General features: G+C 34.3%; 1 protein-coding gene across 1 annotated transcript in view; it reads right to left on the reverse strand.

Annotated features, from left to right (window-relative positions):
* Positions 1-9,390: 9,390 nt before the first annotated feature.
* The window catches only part of TRHDE (thyrotropin releasing hormone degrading enzyme), a 326,844-nt gene continuing 322,699 nt past the window's right edge, over positions 9,391-13,535 (reverse strand). Inside the window, exon 19 of the mRNA XM_087814534.1 lies at positions 9,391-12,967. Within this exon, the coding sequence (XP_087670660.1) occupies positions 12,824-12,967 (144 nt within the window). The 3' untranslated portion in view covers positions 9,391-12,823. The remainder of the gene's footprint in view (positions 12,968-13,535) is intronic.

A 13,535-nucleotide genomic window follows, 5' to 3' on the forward strand; every position in this document is an offset into this window, starting at 1 on the left:
GGGAACTCAAAAGGGGCGGGAGAGGGGCAGCAAAGTGAACTGTCTCTGGAACACCGTGCAGATGTTGGCTTTCTGTGGGCCTGCCCTGAGTAGCCGCCCTATTTTGCTGATGCCAGGCTGGCTCAGCTTATCACTTCAACCAATGGGCAGCACTTAGAAACAGGGGCAACAATTGTCATGGTGCTGGGAGGTGGGGAGAAAGCCACCTGCAAGTGACTGGGAATTTCCTATGCCTGTGTCTTTGGACATAAGGTCAGATTTCCATATTTACTTCTTACTCTGTCACATCCCTACTTTATATATCCTTGGGTGAGGCTTGAAAAAAATCGCCATTTATTAGCTCTATAATAAATGGAGCTTATACCTTCGACATTAAGTAAGATCATGAAGCATTGGAGTGGCATGAGAGCCCAAATATTATATAATTCCATGTCATATCCATTTCATATTAAAATATCAAGGGACGAAATATTAACACAATGTCCCTAGTCTAATCCATGGCCTTGGCAGGAATTTTAAAGCTATAAATGGGGTCATTTCCTTGGATTTATGTTTTGTGGTAATAAGGTAATAATGTGAATGTTTTTTATCTGAAGATAATTTGAAAAGGCAGCATGCATGCAAAGTCAAGTGTATATAAAGTTCATAGACTATTAAATGGAAAGTGTGCTTTGTTATCAGAGAATCTCCTTCAGCAGTGGACAAAAATCTCTTTAAAGAAACAATATAGACACTTATTTTTTAAAAAATTATAGTTCTTGGTTAGTTCAGTTCTTCGACTAAAATTTCTTCTTTCTCCCTTGTGCATTTTACAAACTTTTGGCAGCTTTATTGTTGAAAAGCCAAGGCACATTCATAATTGCACACAGTGAGATGCGTTTATCATTGGCAAAGGCTTCATACTGTAAATGAATTACTGTAATGGATATGCCATGAAATAGCATCTTATTACCCTTCTCTTCTACTTTCTCCACCAAGTGGGTCAAAGTCGATAACAAGCGTTACTCTAAAGTGATATTTTTGAACAAATTAGAGGAATAGAGTGAGTTTTAAAGCTTTAGCTTTGCAATGCTTTAAAATGATCAACACTTTTTATTCTAGTTATGCCTCTAAATGCCCCAAACACTCCTCACTCTGTGCTGCTTTTGCTCCTACTGGAAAAGCCATTGGTTTCTATACCGGCACTTAGGTTGTTCTCAATCAAGAAAATGCAATTGAGAATTTATTATATTTGAAGTTGCTGTCAAGAAATGGAAAGATTATAATACTTCCAATTGATTTCATTCAGGTGTGTTTGCAAACATGGAGGGAGAACAAAATCCATCCAACTCCTCTTTACACAGCCTGAGCTAGATACTAGAGTAAACACATTTCTCAGCTATATGGTATCTTGGTAGCTGCCACTGCAATGCTTCTGATGTAGGTAACGTGGAGTTATTAGACATAGAAGCGCAGGGTTTTGTTACCATCTTCTTTTAAGTCTTTCAATGAGCCCCTGAAGGAGGCAGTGCATGGTCTGTAATCAGAGAAGTTCCCCCAAACAGCCCCATAAAGGTTATTCTCAGCGAATAACCTAAGGACTTATGTGCATATATGCATAACTCATGGACACAGCCAATAGTGTGGTGAAGGCCTGGAGGGGGGTGCAGGGAGAGGGGATCAATGTGGGGAAAAGGGGGACATTTGTAATACTTTCAACAATAAAGATTTTTTAAAATAAATCAATTTTTAAAAAAACACACCTAAAACAAACAAAAACCAGTCCCATAAAGACATAGACTAACCACTGTATCTACATCTAACTAAGTGAGATAATATTGGCAGGTATCAGATCTGCTGGCACAGTGATATCTGGGAAAAGAAACAATCCCATCTCATGACTTAAATGGGGACGAAGATGGCATGCTGCTCCTACAAAGACAGAGGTTGTTACAAGGGATGACAAGATCAAAATCCCCAAATTTTCACATGACAAAATTTAACAAGAACAAAGGTATAATTTTTTGGCTTGGGTCCAAAACACAGCCAGTATTTAATTGAGATTTGGTTGACCGGTATGCACATTTTGGAACTTTAACTAAAAGCTATTTGGATCAAGTTGATCTTTAGAAGGAAATTGCAAATTTAGGCCCCTGGGACGTGGCAAATGACCCTTTGTTTGATTCTTGCAATTTGGTCGTTCTGTACAAGGTCTGTATTATAAAATCAAACCTCTCAGGTGATGATAAATATTATGGTAAGTAAGCTAAACATCTATAGTCAAAGAAAATGGAATATTTGTGCACAAAATTCAGGAAAAGCATTTGCCTTCACTCAAGTAGTTCAAGTAGCTGAAAATGACTAGAAACTTAACACGTGAAGACTCTTATTTTAAAATGAATTTATGACAAAACAAGAAGATGTTCATATATCACCTCCAACCTTAGAGTTTCTATGTTATGTCACTAACCAGAAATAGCAACTTGATTTTTTCCAGTTACATTTATCCAAAGTTAGGTTTTGGTATTTCTTTTTGCACTCCAGAGAACACCTAGTTTCTATGCACCCAGGTATCTTCTGAATTTTACTTGACAGCTCTGGAAACTTATGTCACTTTCCATTGAGCCAAAAGTAACAGTATCACATTTCAGTCTAAATCTCTCCTCAAAATCATCAGGTATTTTCTCATACGCAACAAGATGAGAATTTTCTAACTAGCAAATTAAACAAGTTGAATCTAAAAGATTGAAAAATAATCTATAATGCGGGACTGTAATTTCATTTGTTTTCCATGTGGAAATATATTTGGCAAAACATTCCATCATCTGTTCTCAACTCTCCTCACCCTCCTCCTCCACCCAACACACACACACACACACACACACACACACACACACACACACAAAACATTTGAACTGGCCAGTTCTTGCTCTTCATAGGCAGTTTGAACAGGATTGAAATTAATATTTATTTTTGAAATTGTCTTTATTACATAAATATTCCATTTAAAAAATATATATCTTTATTGATTTCAGAGAAAGGAAAAGAGAGGGAGGAAGAGAGAGAGAGAAACATCAACGATGAGAGAGTCATTGATCACCTGCCTCCTGCACACCCCTGACTGGGGATCGAGCCCCCAACCCAGGCATGAGCCCTGATTGGGAATCAAAACCCAATCGCCTGGATCCTAGGTCAATGCTCAACCACTGAGTCATGCACACTGGGCAAATTATTCCATTTTTTTCACTCAATTATTTTCACTAAAATATCACTGGAAAATATCGAGGTGCTCCAAGTACCACAGTAACTTGTTTGTATAATATATTCCTGATGTACTTAAACTGTCTGTAATCCTTATACACCTGTTGCACATGAAGTCCACCAGCATTTTGCATATGGCAAGCCTACTTCCTATTCCTTATTTTATGCTAAATTTTGGTGTATGTCTATCTACCAAAGTTGTATTGCAGCTATTTTTATTAAGATTTAGCTTTAGGCCTTCTACCTACATATCTGCTCATTAAGCTGTCCCCCGTTTTACTTGTACCCAGAAGGCAGATGTTGAAGGTCTGCAGTAGACTTGAATGTATCATCAATGCCTCAGTGAAGGTGGTCAGTGTACAAAGTCTTCCTCTCTGGATGAAAATGGGTTCGATATTAAATCGTATGAGGACGGTAACATATGGGGTGAAAGAAGGAGATTGAAAAAATAACAAATGTAGGATAAAGAAGATTAGGGTGATTTTTTTTTTTTGAGTCAAATATGGCTCAAGAGTTCTCCAATTAAATGATTCACCCTCTACCAGCTTGCTAAAATATTTCAGAGGTGACAATGTCTCTAGTTCCCTTTTTAGTTTAAGGAAAAAAAGAATTCATTTGTATTCTAAAGTCTCTAATTAGCTAGAGATTTTAGGAAAGGGAAGCAAATTTTAACGACCCAAGGGAGGCCAAGAACTAAAGAAATGATAAATGTGAGCAAAGACGCAAGAGCACATCCAGGCAGTTTCAACATACCCAGGCGCCCTTTGGGCCTTGTTTGACAATCCCAAGAACACACGTCACCTTCTGTTATGCACACTGATACAGAAACCGCTCAGGACTTTCGCTAGCCTTTTCGCAACGTCAAATGAAAATACAGTGTCTACTGCCAAAAGAGGCTCCGTATTCAGCTTGCAGGTCACGAGAGAGAAAGAGAAGGGAGCAGAGAAAAAGAAACTGAAAAATAACTAGAAAAAAGAATACCGTTTCAGGTGATAATATTTTATAGTAATAGTTGATGGTGTGTTTCTCTCCCTGCTGAAACCATTTTAACCCATGTCTCTGGCCTGATCTCCAATTTCAGGCATTTGCAAAATGAGTAGCAGAAAAAAACTGTTCTATGCCTCTGAGCAGAAGAGCAGTTATTTGGTGCAAGTGGGCCCCTCTTTCATTTCAAAACGAAAGTTGAAAAAGTGTTACTTTTGATAATAGTAAGCCTGAATATGGTCATACACGTTCGGACTATAGAGGAAAGGTGTAAGGTAAAGTGGGTGAAAGGAGAATGTGTCAGGACACAGGGAAAACGGGACATCTCCGTGGACAGCTCGGTACCACTCAGCTTTCTGCACTGTGGCCGTGACATGTTAGAGCAGTAAGGCCTGTTGTTTAATCTTGCCGTTCACATTTATCATTTAGCTAGTTGAGAACACATTTGCATTTCTGTATTTGCTGAAGAATGAACAAAAACCAGTAAGAACTTCTTAGATTTCTGAAAAATAGGCACTTTCAGTAACATACTATAACCATTACTTAAGTTACTTAATGCTCATATCCGTATTTCCTGTCCAGGGGTTAACCATCACTGCATATTGGAATCATCTGGGGATTTTCAAAAATGCGGATTTCCCATGCCAGAATTTCTTCTTCCATAAGCTTAGAGTGTGTCCTGGGCATCACTATGTTGTAAAAGCTATCCAGGGGAGTCTCATGTAAAGAGCAGAGAACCGCTGCGTCTAGCCAATGTTTCTGAAAGTGCAGTCTAGGCAGATCATCTCCGCCAGAATCACAAAAATCCTTGTTCAAAACGCAGATGACCACATCCCGCCCAACACCTACTAAGACAACCTCTAGGGTCGGGGCCAGGCAGAATGGCTTCTTAATAAGCCCATTCATAATTCCTCAAGAGAGTTTCTGCAATCACGCCCGTATAATTTAATCATCCGTTTGACATGCTCTTCAGGTAAAGATGGTACCCATGCTCTACTTCTCAATTTATATTTTGCAATAGCTATTTTCTGACTTATACAATTATTCTGCAGCACAATTAGCATTTGGACAGTGAAATAAACTATATTGGTATAGACATGAGGTATATACGTATATATGAGGTATATACATATACATCTACAGATAGGCATCCATCATTATATATCTTCAGCATATGTGTATATGTATATATACATATGCATGTAGGCACTGACTCTAATACTAATGGGAGTATTCTGGATTCTGCCTTGGAAGGCCTTCCATCACTTATGCTCACGGCAGAGGATTTCCTACAGCTCTATAAAGTGTTATAGGTAGGGCTCACAAGGATGGCTATGCAGAGTCAAATTCTAATGTCCCCTGAACAATTCCTTAGAAAGAGAGAAAAACCCAGAGACATTAAAAAATGTATTTGAGTACTAGTGATGGGCACTGATTATATATATTTTATAGGCCTGTTGTTATTGAAAACTGTTCTTGAAATGCAGGGCTCCTGACAGTCTGTCGAACGAGGAAAACCTATTAAAAAGCAATCCGAAATGCATTTCAGGTGAAATCACTTTTACCAAAGTGCAGATCATTCCATTTATTCTAAAGGTATACAATTAGAAAAGAAGAGAAAATTGGTATTTTTTTTCCTCTTTCTACAATATAGCAAAAATACATACTTCTTTATTCTAGCTTCAGCATAAGTATAGTTTTATAAAAGCCTATGTCAAAAAAAAAAATCTGTTTTTTTTTTCTTTTCACGGGCCTCTATGGTGTGTATACTCAGAATGTTTAAAAATGGTTTGATTCTCAAGTGAACACAGAAACATAATAAAAAAGCAGAAGGTATTATTTATCTTGGCCTTATCTGCACATGTCAGAAAATTAAGACAGTGATGAATTATACATTACTGTACAAAATTTTATTATCAGAGGCAAAATTCAAATTTGTTCTGTTTAAAATACAGAAGACAAATTTTCTCATTTAGAAAAACCCATTTTGGTAGTGCTTGGTTATAATGGAATAAAACTTTCATGTTATGTACACACTAATTCAATTTTTACTGAATAATTTTAAAGGTATACAATAGAAAACATCTGCTAAACTAACACAAAATTATTTATTTGGTAAATGCTTTAGTAACTTGTATTTACTTTAAAAAGTTACATTTTTATTTCTAAATCATAAAATATTAGAAAGGAAAAAACTGCTTCCATTTATCACATTTTAAATGTCTGTTCATTTGGTGAATGGCTTTAGGAAAATAAACTTTGTTGCTGAATAAATTCAAGTTCATTAGAAATAGTCCACATAATATTTTTTTAAAAATAGCTGATGAACTCAGTGGTGGCCATAAAGCCAATTAGGAAAGCTCAAAGGCAGACTTTCTTTTTGCTTCAGGTAACTGGATGGCGCATAAGCTTCATAGTCCTAATGTGTTTGAGTCTTATAGTTCTCATTTGCTTGCAGTGACTATCAAAACGTAAAGGGTCTAAAAGATAGCGAAGAGAAATGGCAAGTATATTCATAGACGGCTATGTGTAAGAAGCATTTTAAGAGATAATGTGAGATCACTATTATATAATATTTTAAAAGGTAGAATAGAACATTTGAGGAGGAATTCATTTGAAAAATGCTTCATACTTGACCTATTTTAAATAAAACTGAATAACAAAATGTTAATAATAAATGTTCTAACCCAGTAGGTTTAAGTGAAGGTGAGAACACAAAAATGTCCAAGAGCAAGTGTAATATTGTGAACTTAGCAGATGTTAAAAGGATAGTGACTGAATGCTTAACATCAAAAATAAATGCACCGCACATTCAAGGCATATGTTCTTAACTCCATCATGATATTTACTATGAAACAATTCACTCTTATTTACTTACATGACATAATAAAAATGTGTGCGATTAGACGCAAGTCAACCAGGGAAGACCAGGCGAAAGTGTTTGTCTTACACTGTGCGCACAGCAGCCCCGTGGCAATGTGCCTTCAAGAACACTGGGCAGTTCATCCACAGCTCTAAGCAGAGAGGGAGAAATGCTTCCCTGGCCTCATCACTAAGCAAAATTCTCTCTAGACTACTAGGTCTCCTCCGCGTGCAGAACAGGGGCTTAACCCTCCCTTTTGGTCCACTGGTGAGAAGCTTTGCCATCCGGCCAGTTGTTTTATTTATTTCTCATGGCTTGTTGGCTGGAATATCTGTTAATTACCTGGTATAGCCTAAAACCCACTACACACACTAATGTAAAACGTCCTGATACAAACTTTTCTAAGTTATATGAAGTAACCTTGTTAAGAAATGAGTGGTAAACCAGAATGCATAATTAACACCTCTCCAATATGCCAATGACAATGAGAGAGTGAGCTAAGTATCTATTCAAATTTTCTATAGAGACAGGTCTGTATGGATAATCACTGTTTCCATCCACGTTGGAGGCAGATTAATGACTAATTTGAGCCATATGAAGCTGGCGGGTGCAAGGTCTTGAATCCCAGCTAATACCTACCACCAGTTAAATAAACTGATCACAGCACTTGGCCTAGTTTCCTCATGGTAAAATGAAACATAAAATTTTATTAGGTTTATTAAATAAGATGGTATCTATAAAGTGTCTGGCACTTAGTAGACATTCAGATTTTTGTTCTCTCCTATGTTATAACTCATTTAACATCAATACAGCACAAAATTTTTAATTCAGATAAAAATAAAGGATCGGTCGTATTTTTCTTAGTGTATTAGTACATAAAATGGGAATGTCCAAAAGATAAACATCTTCAATGTGCTATCATTAAAGTATGAAATAGTCAAAATAAAATACCTTAAAATGCCATGCTTTCGAAATCTAGATAAAATCATACTGTCTACTACTAGTAGGGGCATTGGTGAACTACTTATTTAAAAAATAAAATGCATGTAATTACTCATATGCAGTATACTTAAAACTAGAAATTATTTTTTCACCAACTTCTTATTTAATACTTAACACATTTTTAAAATTCCTTTTCTAAACTTTGAGATAAAATTTCATAAAATTAAATAGAAAAAAAAAGCTATTATAATATACTTTTGTTAGATTTTTCCTGAACATAAATCATATTAAACAAAATATTTTTTAAAAAAACTTTCCTATTCATTTAAAGCAATTAAACTGAAGGTTACTCATATATTAAAATTTGAAATTGAAAAGTATTTTACAAGAACATTTTTGGACTTGAAAATTCACATATACCAATTTGAACAAATACATTATTTTCTAAGACAAAAATTTTAACCTGCTTTAAAATATATATAATTAAATTAATACACTATGACTATACAAATAGTATGCTAAAACCATTTTAGAAAACTTGAACTACTTTTACACAAATAAGTTAAACATTCGTTCTGCAACTTACTGATATTTTTAAATTGCTCAAACATCTTTTCTTAAAGATAAATTCTATCCCAATTTATATTCTAATTTATAAAATTTAAACAGAGTGTTTCTATTATACTTTCTAAATGTTACACATTTCCGTGAAACACAAGTAACTGCTATGAAACAAAACAATGAGAATCATTCCCACCTAAATATTATTTAGTTCCTCTTCTGTAGCCTGGAATTATTTTTCATGTTACTCTCATTCTCATTGGTTCATTATTTCTTTGTTTGTTTCGTTCACTGTGATGTGAATTCCTTCAGGCCTTACTCATCCCTTCCTTACCTCTCACATAGTGCTTTGTAAAATAAAAGGTGCTCAATGACTCTGTTTAATTCAACTGAGTTCTGTCATTACATAATTAGCAGTGACAAATGATAATAATTCAGCTACAATCTGTCATAAAGAAAAAATACAGGTGTGGGAATCTGCATTTCTCATTGTGTGAGTTTTTACTACTTTCTTTAATAGGCATGTGTGGGTACTTCATGGGTGTACTGAAGAGAATAATTGGCTATTTTAGGTTTCCGACTTCTTAGGAAAACATTCCTTAAATTTTTAATAGCCAGTAGATTTAAATTAAATATATTATTGCAAACTTCTTTAGAAATCCCTTTACTGCATCAAATCTAGTACTACAGTTGCACAAAAGTTTGTTTTTTCAGACTTAGTCTGCGTAGATTTATAAACATTTTACTGAATATTATTTTCATTGATTTAGATGGATACCATCTTATCTGTGGTCTGACCATTTGTTACTACAGATAGAGTTTATTAGAGAAATTTGTGTGGGAAATAAATCAAATTATCAGTATTTTAAGGTCACTTAAACAATGTTAACCAAAAGATTAAAAAAAAAGAAAACTATAGTCACTAAACTATACATTTTGTCCCAATATTTGGTTACTTATGCTGACCAAAGTCAATGGTGATTAACATTTCATCCAGTTGTTCCAAATCAAGCAAATTAGAAACAAAGACTTCAAAAATAACATACTTATTGTAGATCTGTTTAATCACATATTTTGATGCTGCTTCCAGTATTTGGAAAATCTTCAACTAATGCAGTGAATAGAGATATTTCAAACATGTCTTTCTATTTTAGTTGTAAAATGGCTGTATTGAAAGTCTTGGGTTATTTTACCTGTTCCCAAAGGAACAACTATGTAATTTTTAAATACTTCGCATTGCTACTCTGTGCCTCAGTTTTCTCATCAAACAACCAGGACTAATATGATTTATTATGTTTTTGAAAAGAGTCAAACAAAATGGCATGTGTTAAATTTCTTTGAAAATGAAATGCAATATGTAATCATATGGTATAATCTTAATAACCTTGTAAGATATTACAATTATAATATTTGTAAATTGCACCACCACTAAAACTTTAGTCCTACAATTATCCAAGAAATAATATACACCAAAATGACTTTAAGCTCCAGCTAAAATCCATGTTACTGAAACTCAAGAATAAACCTAGCATTGTAGATATTAGCTTTAGACCTTGTGCTTATATATTTTAAATTTTTTTCAAAGATTATAAGAAACTTTTAAGGGAAAATGTGTCAAAATGGGGAAAACTTTTTATTTACAAGTTACCTAGAGATATTTAATATTCAATATGGTAAATAATTTAGTCGTTTTTAATTGAAACCAAGTTTTGCCATTGTACATATACTGGCACAGTAAAGTTTTAAGCCTAGCTATTGGACACTTCCACAATTTGCTATTTCATGCATATATATGAGTTGTAAAACAGACAAAGAAGAAAAAAAAGATAAAAACTCTATGTAGAAAATAGAATTTTATAACTACATTTTACATAATATTCCAAGAGATATCAGTAGTTATTTTATTATTTGGAAAATATTACTTATTTAAACAACTAAAAAATGTTAAAGCCTGATATAATCGTCAACATTTCAAAGAATAATCATTGAAAAATATGTAGAACAAAAATTCCATCTCAATGCCATTGATATCACTTATACTGTTGAACAAGTATTATATGAGGTATTGAACATCGCACATAATCATACACTTAGGATCGGACACTGTAGCTAAACCAGTTGTTCAAGGCCACTAAAACACTGAAAGAGGATTATTAACAGTGGGGAGGAAAAATGAACTATAAAAGCCCTTCTAACTCAAATGTGGAAATGGTGATTTCACTCAAAAATGTCACAACTACTAAGAATTTTCAGTAATTCACAACACAAAACAAGATATCCACCTCAATTTTTTTATCTTCTCTTAATACATGAGTCCAATGGTGATATAGTACATGTTTTGGACTGCACATCAGTGTGATATTTATTATTGTCCTGTTTCAGAACTTACCCCTTAAAAAGTTCCCATATGTGATGAGTACTAATTAAATTTCATCACTTCTGATAGGTGGATGGCTCTTGAATTTTATACTAAGCATTACTATGTCTTAGAAACACCACATAGAGTATTTAAAATTCATGTGTTTTAATTAAAATAAGCACTGAAAAAAATAGATATAAGTAATAGATATTAAGTGCTAAAAAAGATAAAATTCAATTTTAGGTGATACTCATTCTGTGGATTAGGAACTATAAACCTCTAATAAATCTATGGCTCAGGTTTCTAAAATACCTGAGTTTCTTTTGTTTGTTTTTGTTTTTTTGGCTAGTGTTCACCAACTATTAGAGTTAGAATATTTTCTTTCAGTGATCTGCAATAAGATTTGAAGGAGGTTTGGAAGAGTAAAAACCTCAGGAAAATAGAAAGTGGTTCACAAACATTTGGCTTATGTACAGTAGTTGTATTGGTATTTTATAATGAGAAACTTAAAATATGTCAGTTTGGAGCATCTAAGCTATGCTTGGAGAGCTGGCTCACAGTGTGAGAATACCATTTAAAAAATCTGCGTTACATAACAAAAAGAAAAGTGTTGTCCATGCCAAAGAAAAAGTTTTGCTCAAGAAAAGTAACTTTTGGACTTAATTTTAACATATGGATGGCACAACTGGCATTAAGGGTCATTAAGGGCTAATAGACCCACTTGAGGTATGGTTGCTTAATGGAGGATTAGATTCACAGACACAAAACCGACACACAGAGAGTGTTTAACTCTCTGGACCACCCAACGTGAGCTGGAAATACAAACAAGATGAAAAAATAAATATTTTTTGCAGCACTAATAATTATTAAGTATGCACAATTTATGCAATAGGAAGTTTGACCAAAAATGACATAATTTATATTTAGAATGCAAGGCTGCCACTTAGGAGAATTAGAAAAGTGTTTATACATAAATTTTGTTTGAATCCATTTTTTATGTAGTAGAATAGACCACCGTTAAGGAAGTAGATGAAACAAATTTATAACAGTTGAGAAACTTAGGAAATTGTCCAGAAAGATAGTGTTGAGATAAATTCTTTTCAGCCTTTTCAAAGTTTGCAGAAGTTTATAAAAAGAGATAAATTGTCCTTAATCTGAAGAGATTCTTTGCAGAGGTGCAGTGTACAACATACTATATACATATGGGGTTTCCCTATGTACATATACATATGCATACACTATCTATATGCCTTTTTTAAACATATACACAACTTTAACTCAAAAAATGAGTTAACAACACAATAATCATTGCAAGACAATCCATGTGCTGAAATAAGTGACCTTGATCACTTAAAGGGCTATTTTACCTCTTACATTGCCCAAGACTGAGAATATAATTTCCTTTTTTAGTTTTTCTTTCATTGCAACACTGATTGTCATAGATAATCTTTGTGCTTTTGCATAATGCCCATCCTGGATGTAACATGTGTAACATACAACATTGGACATTTTAAATAAGCATGCTGGAACACAGGCAGGACCATACGACCATGCACAAAATATTCTGAGTATGTTTTTTCCAAATTGACTGCAACACCAACATGCACCACTATCATATTTGGTCCTGTAGAGCAAGGAATGTACAGCTGAAGCAGTCATGGCTAGTTTCATTTGCAAGAGTTTCTTTAAAGAAGAACGCCCAACGGAGAAACAAAACAGAATGAATGAAACAGACAAACAAAATCCCCCAAAATCAACAATTAAAAAAAAATTCCTCCCACACGTTAACACTGAAAATCTGGCAATATTCCTCATTCTGCATAAAGTAGGGCTTCTCACAGAAATTCTGAGTTGAGTTGTTTATGAGACACCTCCTAGTGTCTCAGAGCTTTTCCTAACCATTGGAAAAGCTCGTCTTGGTAAAGCATTTTCCAGCGCACATTGGCTTCAACAGTTTCCACGGCTCTTGAGAAAGAGGCAGCAGCTACTCCATCATAGTTCTTCATGAAGTTCTTTAGCTGAAAATAAAGAAATTTTAATGGTAAATATGCATGTCTTATATACATGTCCCACATATGTAAACAAGAATCGGTTTGAAACAATGTGCCACAGTCACTACGGAAGGTATAATGAATATGTGGAGTAAGCTTAGTATTGAAATGTAATATGACTGTGTCCATTAGGCGTGATTTATTTTGGAATTGAAAGGGGAAAAAAGAGTGGATATTACGGTTTAAATAGCCATAAAATCAGCTCTTGTTTCATAGATAAATATTAAAACAGACATATTTAATATATCTTTTCATAACAGGTTGATGGAATTGTGGCAAAGACGAATTCTAATTACGAAGCACATCCAATGGACGAAATAGCCTTAAAATATAGCCCTAGCTGGTTTAGCTCAGTGGCTAAACCTTGCCCCATAGGGGTGCGTGCAAGGATTTAAAAAAAAAAAAAAAGCTGAATATAAGGATTAAAGTTTGCTTTTTGTTTGTAGAGAGAAAATTATTCTTCCTCTTCTCCAGATAAGCAGTCTGAGGGCTTGACACTGTCTTTGATGGAAAGGGAATTACCAGTTATTGGGTA

This window comes from Miniopterus natalensis, chromosome 2 (assembly GCF_054644295.1).
Source record: "Miniopterus natalensis isolate mMinNat1 chromosome 2, mMinNat1.hap1, whole genome shotgun sequence".
NCBI classification, from domain to species: Eukaryota; Metazoa; Chordata; class Mammalia; order Chiroptera; family Miniopteridae; genus Miniopterus; species Miniopterus natalensis.